The sequence below is a fragment of the Cervus canadensis genome, chromosome 8 (assembly GCF_019320065.1).
Source record: "Cervus canadensis isolate Bull #8, Minnesota chromosome 8, ASM1932006v1, whole genome shotgun sequence".
Taxonomy (NCBI): domain Eukaryota; kingdom Metazoa; phylum Chordata; class Mammalia; order Artiodactyla; family Cervidae; genus Cervus; species Cervus canadensis.
This window is the reverse complement of record NC_057393.1, coordinates 36,140,152-36,151,436: the sequence shown is the minus strand read 5'-3', so window position 1 is coordinate 36,151,436 and position 11,285 is coordinate 36,140,152. Positions and strand designations below refer to the sequence as shown.

At 40.4% G+C, this 11,285-nt stretch overlaps 1 protein-coding gene across 3 annotated transcripts in view; it reads left to right on the top strand.

Moving 5' to 3' along the window:
* Positions 1 to 3,189: 3,189 nt before the first annotated feature.
* EXOC6 (exocyst complex component 6) overlaps positions 3,190 to 11,285 on the top strand; it is a 193,942-nt gene continuing 185,846 nt past the window's right edge. The window contains exon 1 of one of the 3 annotated variants that reach the window (XR_006270786.1): positions 3,190 to 3,320. Coding sequence is in view for 2 of the 3 variants with exons in the window: in XM_043475975.1 (XP_043331910.1) it covers positions 3,205 to 3,320 (116 nt within the window). In the remaining variant the exon portion in view is untranslated. The remainder of the gene's footprint in view (positions 3,321 to 11,285) is intronic. The other 2 variants (XM_043475975.1, XM_043475978.1) reach the window with 2 other exon arrangements.

Here is an 11,285-nt window from a genome sequence, read left to right as displayed (position 1 = left end):
CATTGCCCTATGGCTGGGAGAAGACAGGAGCACCCAGTGAGCGTCGCTGGCCTAGAGCTACCTACTCGTCTCCCGTCAGTGATCAGACTTGACTCCAGAGAGCAGTAAAAGAGTCTGAGCTGCAGCTGGGAGGTGAGGCTAAAGGTTGAGACTGGGAACATTCCAGTCATACTCCCCATTCTCTTTTATGGGTATCTTGGAATATGGCTGTTTAATATTTTTCCGTTACCTCTTTTTCTTTTCCTTATTTGGTGAATTTGTTGTCAGCGCTATGGGGTAGGGGAGCTTGTTTTCCTGACTGTTTCTCTTGGGAGGAGATTCTCTTCTGTTCATTCAATCTGTGCTGACTTCCGGCAGGAAATGGCACTCAAGGAAAGTTTTGAATAAAAGGAAGATGCTGGTTTAGTCAGTGGAAACAGGAAGTTGTAGCCTGCGTCTTACAAGGCTTAGAAGAAAGTAAGAGGCAGAGAAAAAATTCACTTAACCGAAGTGGGAGGAGCAGAAGGGAGCCGGGTGGGAGTAGAGGACTTATGGGGAGAGCTGAGGGGTGGATGGAGGCAACCAAGCCAACAGGATGGAAGACTTTGAGTTTCCTGGTGGGGTTGGCTATACAGGAAGAGAATAACGGCGCTATGCAGTAGGAACAGGGTTGGGCAGTAACTATGAGTCAAAGCTATTGTGGTTTGTTAATTATACTACTTTACAGTGTAACACTGTTCTAAAAATAGTCTATTTAAATTAACACAATTTTATCACTAGTTGTATTAAAAGCATATGCCTACATTACCGAATCCCCTTAAGTAAACAAAGAGAAAAGGAGAAAGCAAATGTAGCAAAATGTTAACAATGGATGAATCAGATGAAGGTTATCTGACTGTTCATGATATTCTTGTAATTCTTCTGTAAGTTTGAAAATTTTAAAAATAAAAATTTGCGTTATGTGGGGATAAAAGTCAATTTTTAAACTATGTTAGATTTAAGGCTGGATAGGTCATCATGGGTATATATGTTCCTGCGTACGTGGCCTTACCTCTGGGTTTGTTCTCTACAATATACTAAAGTGATGACCAACACTCTCTTACGACCAGAATGATTTCCCATCATGAATTTATGTATTCTCACATCTGTATGTATTCTATCTGGAAGTCTCATCTTTTCGCATCATTTGGACCAAACACATCCTCATAAGACAGAAGTGACTCTTAGCCTGTAGTTTTGCTGTCAATCTTTCATTGATTCAGTGAGCATTTCTTGAGCATCTACAGGGCAATGCATTAAGTGTTATGAGAAATACAAATACAAATCAAATAGACATTCTGCTTTTAGATAATCTGATTATTTGGTATAAATTTAAAACCTTGCATATAAATGATTTTAACACAGACAGAAAGTTACTGTTTTGTGTCAGGTCTTGAAGGAGGCCATGATTACTTCCTCTTGGAGGAAATGGTGTATGACATATTCCTGGTGCATTTCTTCCATTCTGCCAAGGAGGAAAACTGGGGTTTAAGCGTTGAGCCTGTTGGTGGGGTTGATGTGAAGAATGCTGCAGTGGTTTGCCACTGCTGCATATAATCCATCACTTAGTGGCTGCAAAGAACCATCATTCATTTTTCTTCCTGTGTCTGTGGGTGTGTGGGGCCCGGCTGATCTGGCCCAGGCTGGGATGAGCAGCTCTGTATCAGATGCTGCAGCTGGATGGGAAAATGTCTTCTCCCTGCAGTTGTGTGGATCCATGGGGATGACTCTGCATCATGTATCTCTCCTCCTCCTTGGACCAGCAAGCCAGCCAGGGCATGTATTTCTCAAGCGATGGCAGAGGTGTAAGAGGGCAAAGAGAAACATGTTTGCAAAGCCTAGGCTTAGAGCTCAAGTTCTGTCACTTGAGCTCATATATCATTGGCCAGCAGGAGTTGCAGGGCTAAGCCCAGAGTCTTGCAGCATTAAGGGAGGGACACTTGGTGAGGCACTGGCAAGGATATGGATGTAGGGAGAAGTGAAAAACTGATGCAGTTGATAACATATGCTTTGTGATTACATGAACAGTCCATTTTGAGGAGAAAGAATTTCAATTTCTTTTCACAGTATTATTAACACATCTGATAAAAACTTTAAAAAATAGACTCATATGGAAGAATGTCACTACTCATCCCTTTATTTATTTTGGCTGCATGGCATGTGGAATGTGGGATCTTGGTTTCCTGACCAGGGATTGAACCCATGCCACTTGCAATGGAAGCGTGGACTCTTAAACACTGAACTACTAGGGAAGCAACTGTTCATTCCTTTAAATATGCACTTTGTGGTACTGGGCAAGAAATCATGAGGTTAAACTCAGAATTGAAGATGATCTAGCACAAATTGTAATGGGAAATTTGTATCTATTTAATTTTTTAGGCCTACCTGGGGCTATCTGTTGTCCACATTTTTCCTTGATATTTTAGGCCTCTACTTCTTGCATGCATTCTTCCTCTCAGCAGCAACCAGCCCTCTTCAACCTCCTGGCATCTTCATGCTTTTACCCTTCCCATCAAAAGGATCTAGCAAACTCACTCACAGTCAGGCATAAGGAACTGATAAGGATTAAAATACAACCACTTCCAGGAGCATTTGTATTAGAACAGGAAACAAAAAAAGGAATGGCTCCATCATGGTTGAACTTCACCCAGCAGTGAAGAGTGTGGAGAAATGAAGAAGATGGGGGACCAAAGTGCTTGCTCAGTGACCTCAAAATCATATCCGAGAGGACTGTTTTTTTCTTGTTGTTGTTATTTTTTTGAGTTTGTGGGAACAAGGGTAGAGTTGCAGGAATAACTGAGAGTATGACTTTAATCACATACTTAGCATAAACAACATTAAAATATGTGCCCCAACAAGTCAATTGTCTTTCATAACTTTTTACAGTGTAATTGTTCTAATTCCTATCAAAGTTTGCAGTTACTGTATTTGAGAAACAAGTAAATAAATACAGCAGGCATCAGGCAGGAACTCTCTGAACTGTGTCAAGGTTAATAATAAGTAAAATGTTATAAGTAGAGACAAGACAGCAACAGCTGTGCAACATTCTTGGAAGCAAGGATTTTGATAGCATGAAGTCAGACAGAGAGCTCAGTTTTTGCTGCTACTCTGGCTGGACAGAGATCCTGTCATAATTATAATACAACTACATTTCTCTTATAAAGTATTGTCTTACATTAAAAAAATATGATGTCCACAGCTGGAAAATCAGGAGCAATGTTGGAAGAAGACCCAGATCAAACCTATGAGAATGTCCTGGCTGAGATTCAGTCTTTTGAGCTGCCCATTGAAGCTACTTTAAGGTAAGGCTCCTTTATATTTTGCTGTTTCTTCTTTGGTGGTGATAAAGTAGTCTTATTCATGTCTTTTTATACTTTTCTCTATAACAATAAAAAATAATTTTTGAGAAATGATTGCAATTCTATATATACCTAATCTCAAATTTTTATCCTTAGAGAAATGACGGTGAATAAATTATCCACATTTTTTGTATTATATTTGTTTCATGATTCATGACCACAAGGTTAAAAAATAGAAATGACTTTCAAGTGATCAAAAAGGGCTGCATGCCAGCTCCAAATAGATATTCCACCTTATTTACATCAGGTTTCACTTGTTTTTTCTAAAATACTGCTTAGTGAAAAGTACAGAGAACAATTAGTCATATCATTGAAACTCATTTATATTTGAGTGGATGTGGATGTGAGTTGTAGGAAAAAACACAGAATGCTTATTTGTACTGTTGCTGCTCTTGGGTATATGGGGCACTCTCAAACATGTACTTTTTATTTCTACATAAGATTAAAAATCAGTTTCTTTGGTAAGATGGGGATTAATTTGCGTAGTTCAAGGACAGAATTAAAATGAAAGACCATATGTCTCTGTGTTAAGTGTGCAGTTTAAAAAATTTAATTCTTTTTGACTGCCTGCTTGTATCTTTCACTTATCAGTATGGGAACAGGATGGCAATCTTTGACTGTGATAGTGACAGTCAATAAATATTTGTTGACTAATATCTGTAGATTAAGTGAAAGGATATTTTTTTTTGATGTTGTCTTTTTAGTCTCAGAAAGATCCAGGAGCAGATATGTTTAAATCTGAATTTAAATTTGATTTTGTATTAAATGTATCCTGAATCTTTCCAAAGGGCCTAAGGTAGGGTTGGGGGTTTTGGAAGCTATTGATATTAATTGGTTGATTCTTGGATTATCAATGTGTAGGTACAGTAGAAAAATAATCACAACTCCATTAAAACTGTTATTTATACCTTCATTTTATCTGAGCATCATGAACATCCATGAATAAGGGCAGGTGCTTTTTATTCTATTCAACAGGTAGAAAAAACCAAAGCTTTTCGCTAATGGGAAACTTGGTAACTTTTTGCAAGTGGAACATACTTTATACTGTACCAACACCTTCTAAAACTTGTGCATCTGCCCCGTGGCTAGGTCAGAAGTCTAAAAGGAAACATGAGAGGGGAACAAAGGGAGCCTGAAAAAGTGAAAGTGTTAGCTGCAACTGACTCTGTGTGACCCCATGGACTGTAGCCCACCAGGCTCCTATGTCCATGGAATTCTCCAGGCAAGAATACTGGAGTAAGTAGCCATTCTTCTTCCAGGGGATCTTCCCGATCCAGGGTTTGAACCTGGGTCTCTTGCATTGCAGGCGGACTCTTTACCATCGAGCCACCAGGGACGCCTGGGCAAGTGTTAATTCCTGTGGCCTTTGCAGCCATTGCTGCTTCAGAGCCCTTAGTCTTCAGCCCCTGACCCCCTCTACATCTCTCCCCTGGTCTCTCAACCCTGGCCAGTATCTACAGGCTTCATCCATCCTTGAACCTATCAGCGAGTTTTGCTCTGGTACTAGACCTGACTTCCTTTTTTGGTTCTTGGCTGTGTCCTACCTTCTGTTCCGAGGGTAAATGTCCTGGGTCTTGTACTAGGTCTCCTAAAGGAAAGAGTCAGTTTAGATCTGGCAGTCACAGCACTCTCTCATCATCACAAGAGCACACACATACTTTCTCCAGGTGCTGCCTGTCACCACCAGCGGACCTGGAATGCCCACTGTTAGCTTCACAAAGAGCTCTGACTCTATGCAACCTCATGGACTGTAGCCCATCAGGCTTCTCTCCATGGAATTCTCCAGGCAAGAATACTGGAGTGGGTTGCCTTTTCTTCTGCAGGAGAGCTTTCTGACCCAGGGATCGAACCCATGTCTCTTGCACTGCAGGCGGACTTTTACCATCTGAGCCACCTTGCGTACTGGGTCTTAGTTGTGGCATGCGGGATCTTCAATCTCCACTGTGGCATGCAGGATCTTTAGTTGCGGCATGTGGGATCTAGTCCCTGACCAGAGGTCGAACCCGGGCCCCCTGCATTGGGAGCATGGAGCCTTAGCCACTGGACCACAAGGGAAGTCCCCTAACAAACCTTTAATTGAGACAATATTCACCAAAATTACTGTTCCTAAACAATTGCTATAATCATTGATGAGATGAAGACTTCTTAGGCTGGTGTTTGCCTTTCAGCACTTCCCTATGTATGTTATTGATATTCCAGTGTCAACTATTCTGGTCCACTCCTCTTATGGAACATATCAGCTCATGTGGCCAAATATGAGGGTTGGAAAATAAAGACAGGACTTCCATTTTGGCCAAACTAGAGTATTTACTGTTTGATAATATGCCCTGATATTTTCTTCCTTCTGGTTCTTATGGTTCCTTTTCTTTATTAAATTGCACTCTTACTTCTGTCTGCCAAAATCCAACCCATCTTGCAAAGCACAGCTCAAATATTCTTTCTTCTATGAAGCCTCTCTGATCCATCAACCACCAGTGAGTGCTTCATCCTTTGAAGCCCCAAAGAATCCAGGGCATTTATTCTGACTCATTTGGGTGTGTGTACGCTCGCATGTATTTTGTGCTATAACCATTTTCAGGCTAAAGATTCCTGAGGGCACGGACTATTTATTTATATCTTAGTATCCTCTGCAGAAGCCTCTACCATACTTGACACTCAGTAGCTAGATAAATATTTGTTGAACTAATTTGTATGAGCTTCTGAGCTAATGACGGTCTTACAAGACAAAGGAAAAAAGGTAGTCCAGAGAGAAAGTCATCATTTCAGGGAATAAGAAAAGGCAGAAGTATTTGAATAGATTTGAATAGTTACAAGTTCTAAATGCAGAGAGGGTGGAAAAGCAGTTTGGCTGGAGGGAGACTGACCAGGAGGCCTGCACACGACCTCCTGTGAGGCCTTGTGAGGGGACAGTGAAGGGAAGGTCAGGACATTGAGAGGATAGGGCTGGGAATACAGGGGAGAAACCCCGTACGTGGAAACTGAGGGAGAGGAAATACCTGAGAGCCCTCCTAGTCATTCTTTCATGTCACAAAAGAAAGGCATTTTTCCACAGACATTTTCTGCTGTAAAATCCCAAACTGTTAAGTTAGCTTCCTCTCCCTGCCCACCTTGTTTCTGAGGTCAGTGTTCAGATCAGGGTTAGATCAGGGTTTTGTTTCTCTAACAGGGTGAGCTCAGGACTCAAAACCCATAGATGAGTTCTACTAGCATCATTTAAAAATGGCTCCACAGCCCTCCCTGTCACTCTCTGCCTCACCTTCATCTGAGAGAATGGGTCTCCTCCACTGAGGAGTCGTGAGTGAGTTGCTGAGGTTGCGGCTCAAGTCATCCAGCATTGTCAGTGGCCCTCGTCTCTTTCACCTGCCCAGGCTTCCTTCCCCCTACCTCCTGGTTTCATACAAGGCTGCTCCAAGAGCAGGCTTCTCCCAGGTGGCCCTTCCTGTCTCCTGCCTGACTTATCCATTGGGCTCTTGGGTCAGCTCCTTTGGTCTTTTTTCTGTTTTGGTAGAAAAGTGGAAAAGGATCAGATGATCCTGAGATCCTATGTTTGTTTTCATCTATGTGTGAAACGAATACTTCACTGCCTGAAGTATTAAGTTGAAAGGAGAGACAGTTTTAGGGGGAGCTGAGACATTATATTTTTCCATGGTTTATTTGTATTGCCAATAAAATACCCAATAAAGACATATCAGGCAGCTCTAATAATTGAATTGCTGGAGAAGTGGAATTTGATGTTGGACATGCAGACAGTGATTGAATTTCAAAGAAAAGACAGAAATGTAAAGAAAGATCTACTGCTAGTGCCCGGTTGTCCTAGCTTGGCTTTGCTTTGGGCATTCAAAATCTCCTGGCTGACAGATTCTTGGTAGGCTGAAACTCATGAGCAGGTGGGGTCTGAAATTAGTTTTGCTGTCCTAATCCTTTTTGCCCTGGGCATCACTGTTTTTTATCATGTTACCGCCATATGGTAATTTCCACTAGATTTTCTCTTTTGGTTTTATGATTTTTACTCCAGTTCCTCCATTTGGCCTAGACATGCCCAGCTCCTTGCCAGCTGCTCCCTCTAGGGGGCGGGCCTGTCCCTGGTAGGCTTAATGGCTGTCTGGAGCCATGCTTTAAGAATCTACAAGACTAGTACTTTGTTGGGCCTTAATTAGTATTACCAGCTGCCTTGAACATGCACAGTTAATAGTTTTCAACCAGTATATTAATTCCAGTGCATTGGTAGTTATATGAATCCTCATGTTGAGGGTGGTTCTGGTAAAATAATGCTGGTGGCTATGGTCTTAGAACAGCACAGTAGCAGGACCCTAACATATTTATGCTAGAACTTCCAGCTGCCAAGCCTCCCTCATTAGACCTGCCCCCCATGGATATCCTCTCATACCTGGATATAGCCTGGGCTCATGATGCCTCATGGGGTCCTGCAGGTCTGTTGTTAGCCTCCTAGAATAGGTCCTGAAATGGTAACATGTTTGAACTGATTTGAGTTCAGAAATTTTTTGCCAGAGCTGAGACTGAGATAAAGAGATTGAAGAGAAGTGCAATGTTAGTGGGAGGTAGAAAAAGAGGAGGTATCCAAAGAAAGCCCTGCTGAGGGCTGGGAAAAATAGGAGGAAAAGGGAATTGTACATGATGACGTACCAGAAGAAATTTTTGCAATTGTTTTATGATAACATAATTGTTTTACATTTGTACTCACAGACTCTCTTGGGCTGTTTTCCAAAAGCTGACCGTGGAGTTTTACCAGTTTAAGAGCAAACAGGATATTGTAATTTCTTTGACTTTAATGTTTTTAAGAATGAAGATAACATACTTTTAGGAAAGCAAACTTTAAAGCAACAACAGCAAAACACCAACAACCTAAACTGTAAACACAATAAAATCTTAGGATGACATACTAAAAAATATAACTGGTTATATTCAGCAGTAGAATTCTAGGATGCTCTTGCTGTTTTTATCTTCAGAAATGTAAGATTTCTATTAAATCTTATTTCATTAAATACATTGATTAAGATCAAAGGTATAACATTTATTAGTTGTTTGATTTTGGCCTTAGTTTCTAAAACTACAAAATGGGGATTATAATAAAACCTATATCAAATAATTAAGGTATATGAAGTGCTTAGCACAATACCAGCCTAGCACATTGTAAATACTTGATAAATGTTATCAATTATTATTATTATGTTTAATTTACACTGGGATATACATTTCAGCATAATGTAATGTATACTTTAGAGTGTTGAAGTAAATGAGCATTCATGACATTTTGAAATTCTGAGCAGGTGGGATATACTGAATAATGTAAATTTTATTTTGGTTGCAAATATTCAAGGGAGAGAGGTATCCCTTTTTCAAAATCCTATTTACTAAGGCTTATATTTGATGCTAATATAATATCATAACCTCATCTAATGTCTTATGGGAGTGGTGTAGTGTGCCGAATGTTGTAGATATAAAATGGAATCCAAAGAAACTGTTTAGGAATAACTGAGGGCCTAATTATGACTGAGGCCTTCGATGTCTGCAGCACCGCAGGAAAGCTTGGGGTTCCTGATGACAGTGGGCTGTGTAGTTGCCAAATTTTCACTGAATACTTAAATGATTCTGTTAGCTGCTTGATCTTCAGGGAAACACTAGAGAGAAGTTAATTTTTTTTTTTTAATTTTGAGAACAAAGTATTCCAAGCAGAGAGACAGTTTCATTTATTTATAGTTAAATGAATGGGCTCTGGAGCCAGTTCAAATTTTGCCTCTATACTTATAGATAGAACTATTAGAAGGTTTACACAAATTAGGCATTCAATGTATTTAATGTAGTGGCTCATATATGAACCATACAATGCTCATACAATGCTCAGTCCTTTGTTCACTAAATAAATATTTATGGAGCATGTCCAATGTGGCAGAAGTGGTCAAGGATGGTCAGTAGCCTTGTTGATACAGCAAATTCCCTGCTACATCAGGGAATTCCCTGCTCTCCCAGGGAGCTGACATTTTAGTGAAGAGAGCTAAAAATAAATTAAAAACCAGTAATAAATTCTACGAAGAATAACAAATCAGGGTGAATGATAGTGAGGTCCAGGGATGCTATTTTACAAAAGTGACCAAGGGAGTAAATATCAGCTCTTACTATCATTTCAGTACATTAGTTACATTTCTAAATCCTTTTTGCTGAGAGGAGGAAAAAAATAGGACAAGTGAGAGGAGAAGCAGAAAGGGCAACAGGCAATGAAGGAAAGCTAAATGAGGAAAGAGTGAGGAATGGAGATGTTGCCCTGAACAGGATGAGGAATAATAATAATATAAAAACCACACAACAATGAGGAGGAAAGAGAAGAGAAAATAGTTGGTATTATAAGCCAGTGCTGGGGGTTGTTGGGGAGAGAGGAAAGAGAGAGAGAGTAGAATTCAGGGGAAATACTATTGCTCTTTAATTGCTCAGTGGACTTTAAAATGTTTAGCTTTGGGATGAGCAAGTTAATGGTTCTTTCTGGACATCATTCTGAGGGCAGGACTAGTAACATAATTTACAGGACCAATGCAAAATGAAGATGGAGTCCCCCTTGTCCAAAGGATGGTGATAGCAGAGTATTAACCCAAGAGCAACTTCTTCAGCCCCGCACGGATGAGCCAGCTCTGTCTGAAAGCTTAGCACAGAACCTGGCACACAGCAAGCTTTGAATAAAAGAAGCTGTTGAATGAAGAGAACCTGGGGCTAATTACTTTTGAACTTCTTTGAGGACCAGCCCATATTTCAGAAAAACTGATTTTATTTGGCTTCGATTTCAGGTTTCCTTCTATTGTTCTCCCCTGTGGGATATGGAACAGATTCCTGGACACAGTTTTGCAGCAGGAAGGAATCCTCCCAGACCTGGCAGGGCTTTGTTCCCATTCTCTTGCACTTACAGACTGTGGCCACTTGGGGTCACTGTACCAAGGTAGAAGCTGGAGGAACGCAGCTGTCAAGGCATTCTCCGAACAGTGGCTAAAAGGGAAGGCTTAACTGATTAGAGCCAATAAAGACTACCCTGTGTTCTGCATTTTGATAAAGTTCCGCAGTTATGTAGCAAAGGCTCTTAAACTCTTTAAGAAACATCTCAGTGATAATAACAAATTCCCGAGAGGTTAAAGATCAGGAAGTCTGATATAGAGTTCCTAGGAACGAGGAAGGGACTCTGTGTGGAGATATACCCTACCTCATGAAACATGCTTTTACAACAATAAACTTGACATGAGAAGTGTTATTTGCATATGGATCATTCATTTAACAAATAGTAACTGGGCTGGTAGTGAACAATACAGACATTGTCTCTGTGCCTGGAAATGAAGACAGACTCAACGATTTGTTTGCCACCACGATGTGTGTCTCAGAAGATGAGCATCGTCTCCAAGGACAACAAAGAGGCACTTGACTTAGAAGCAAGATCCGGAGGGCTCACTAAAGTGGATCCAGAACCAAGAGTCTAACCTAAAGATAAGGTCTTGGTTCCCTCTCCACAATAAGAACAACTTTCAGGCAGTTTCCACCAATCAAGCATTCAGAGAAAAAATAAGGTTCAGGTTCAGAGAACTCTGATACAAAATTAGGCTATTTTGTTAGTGATTAGAGAAAAAGGAACATTATTGTATCTGTTTTTTATTTTTATTTTACCAATGAGGAAGCTAAATTCTGGGCTTTTTGGTTGAATAACAAATGTCAGATAATCCTTACCTCCAATGCTCCATGTTGAATGAGCTCTGGACTAAACATTGTACATATATTATCTTCTTTAATATAATAGATGGTAAAGGATATATTATATTATGCAATGGTAAAGAATCCACCTGCCAATGCAGGAGATGCAGGAGATGCAGGAAATATGGGTTTGATCTCTAGGTTGCAAAGCTTCCCTGGAGGAGGAAA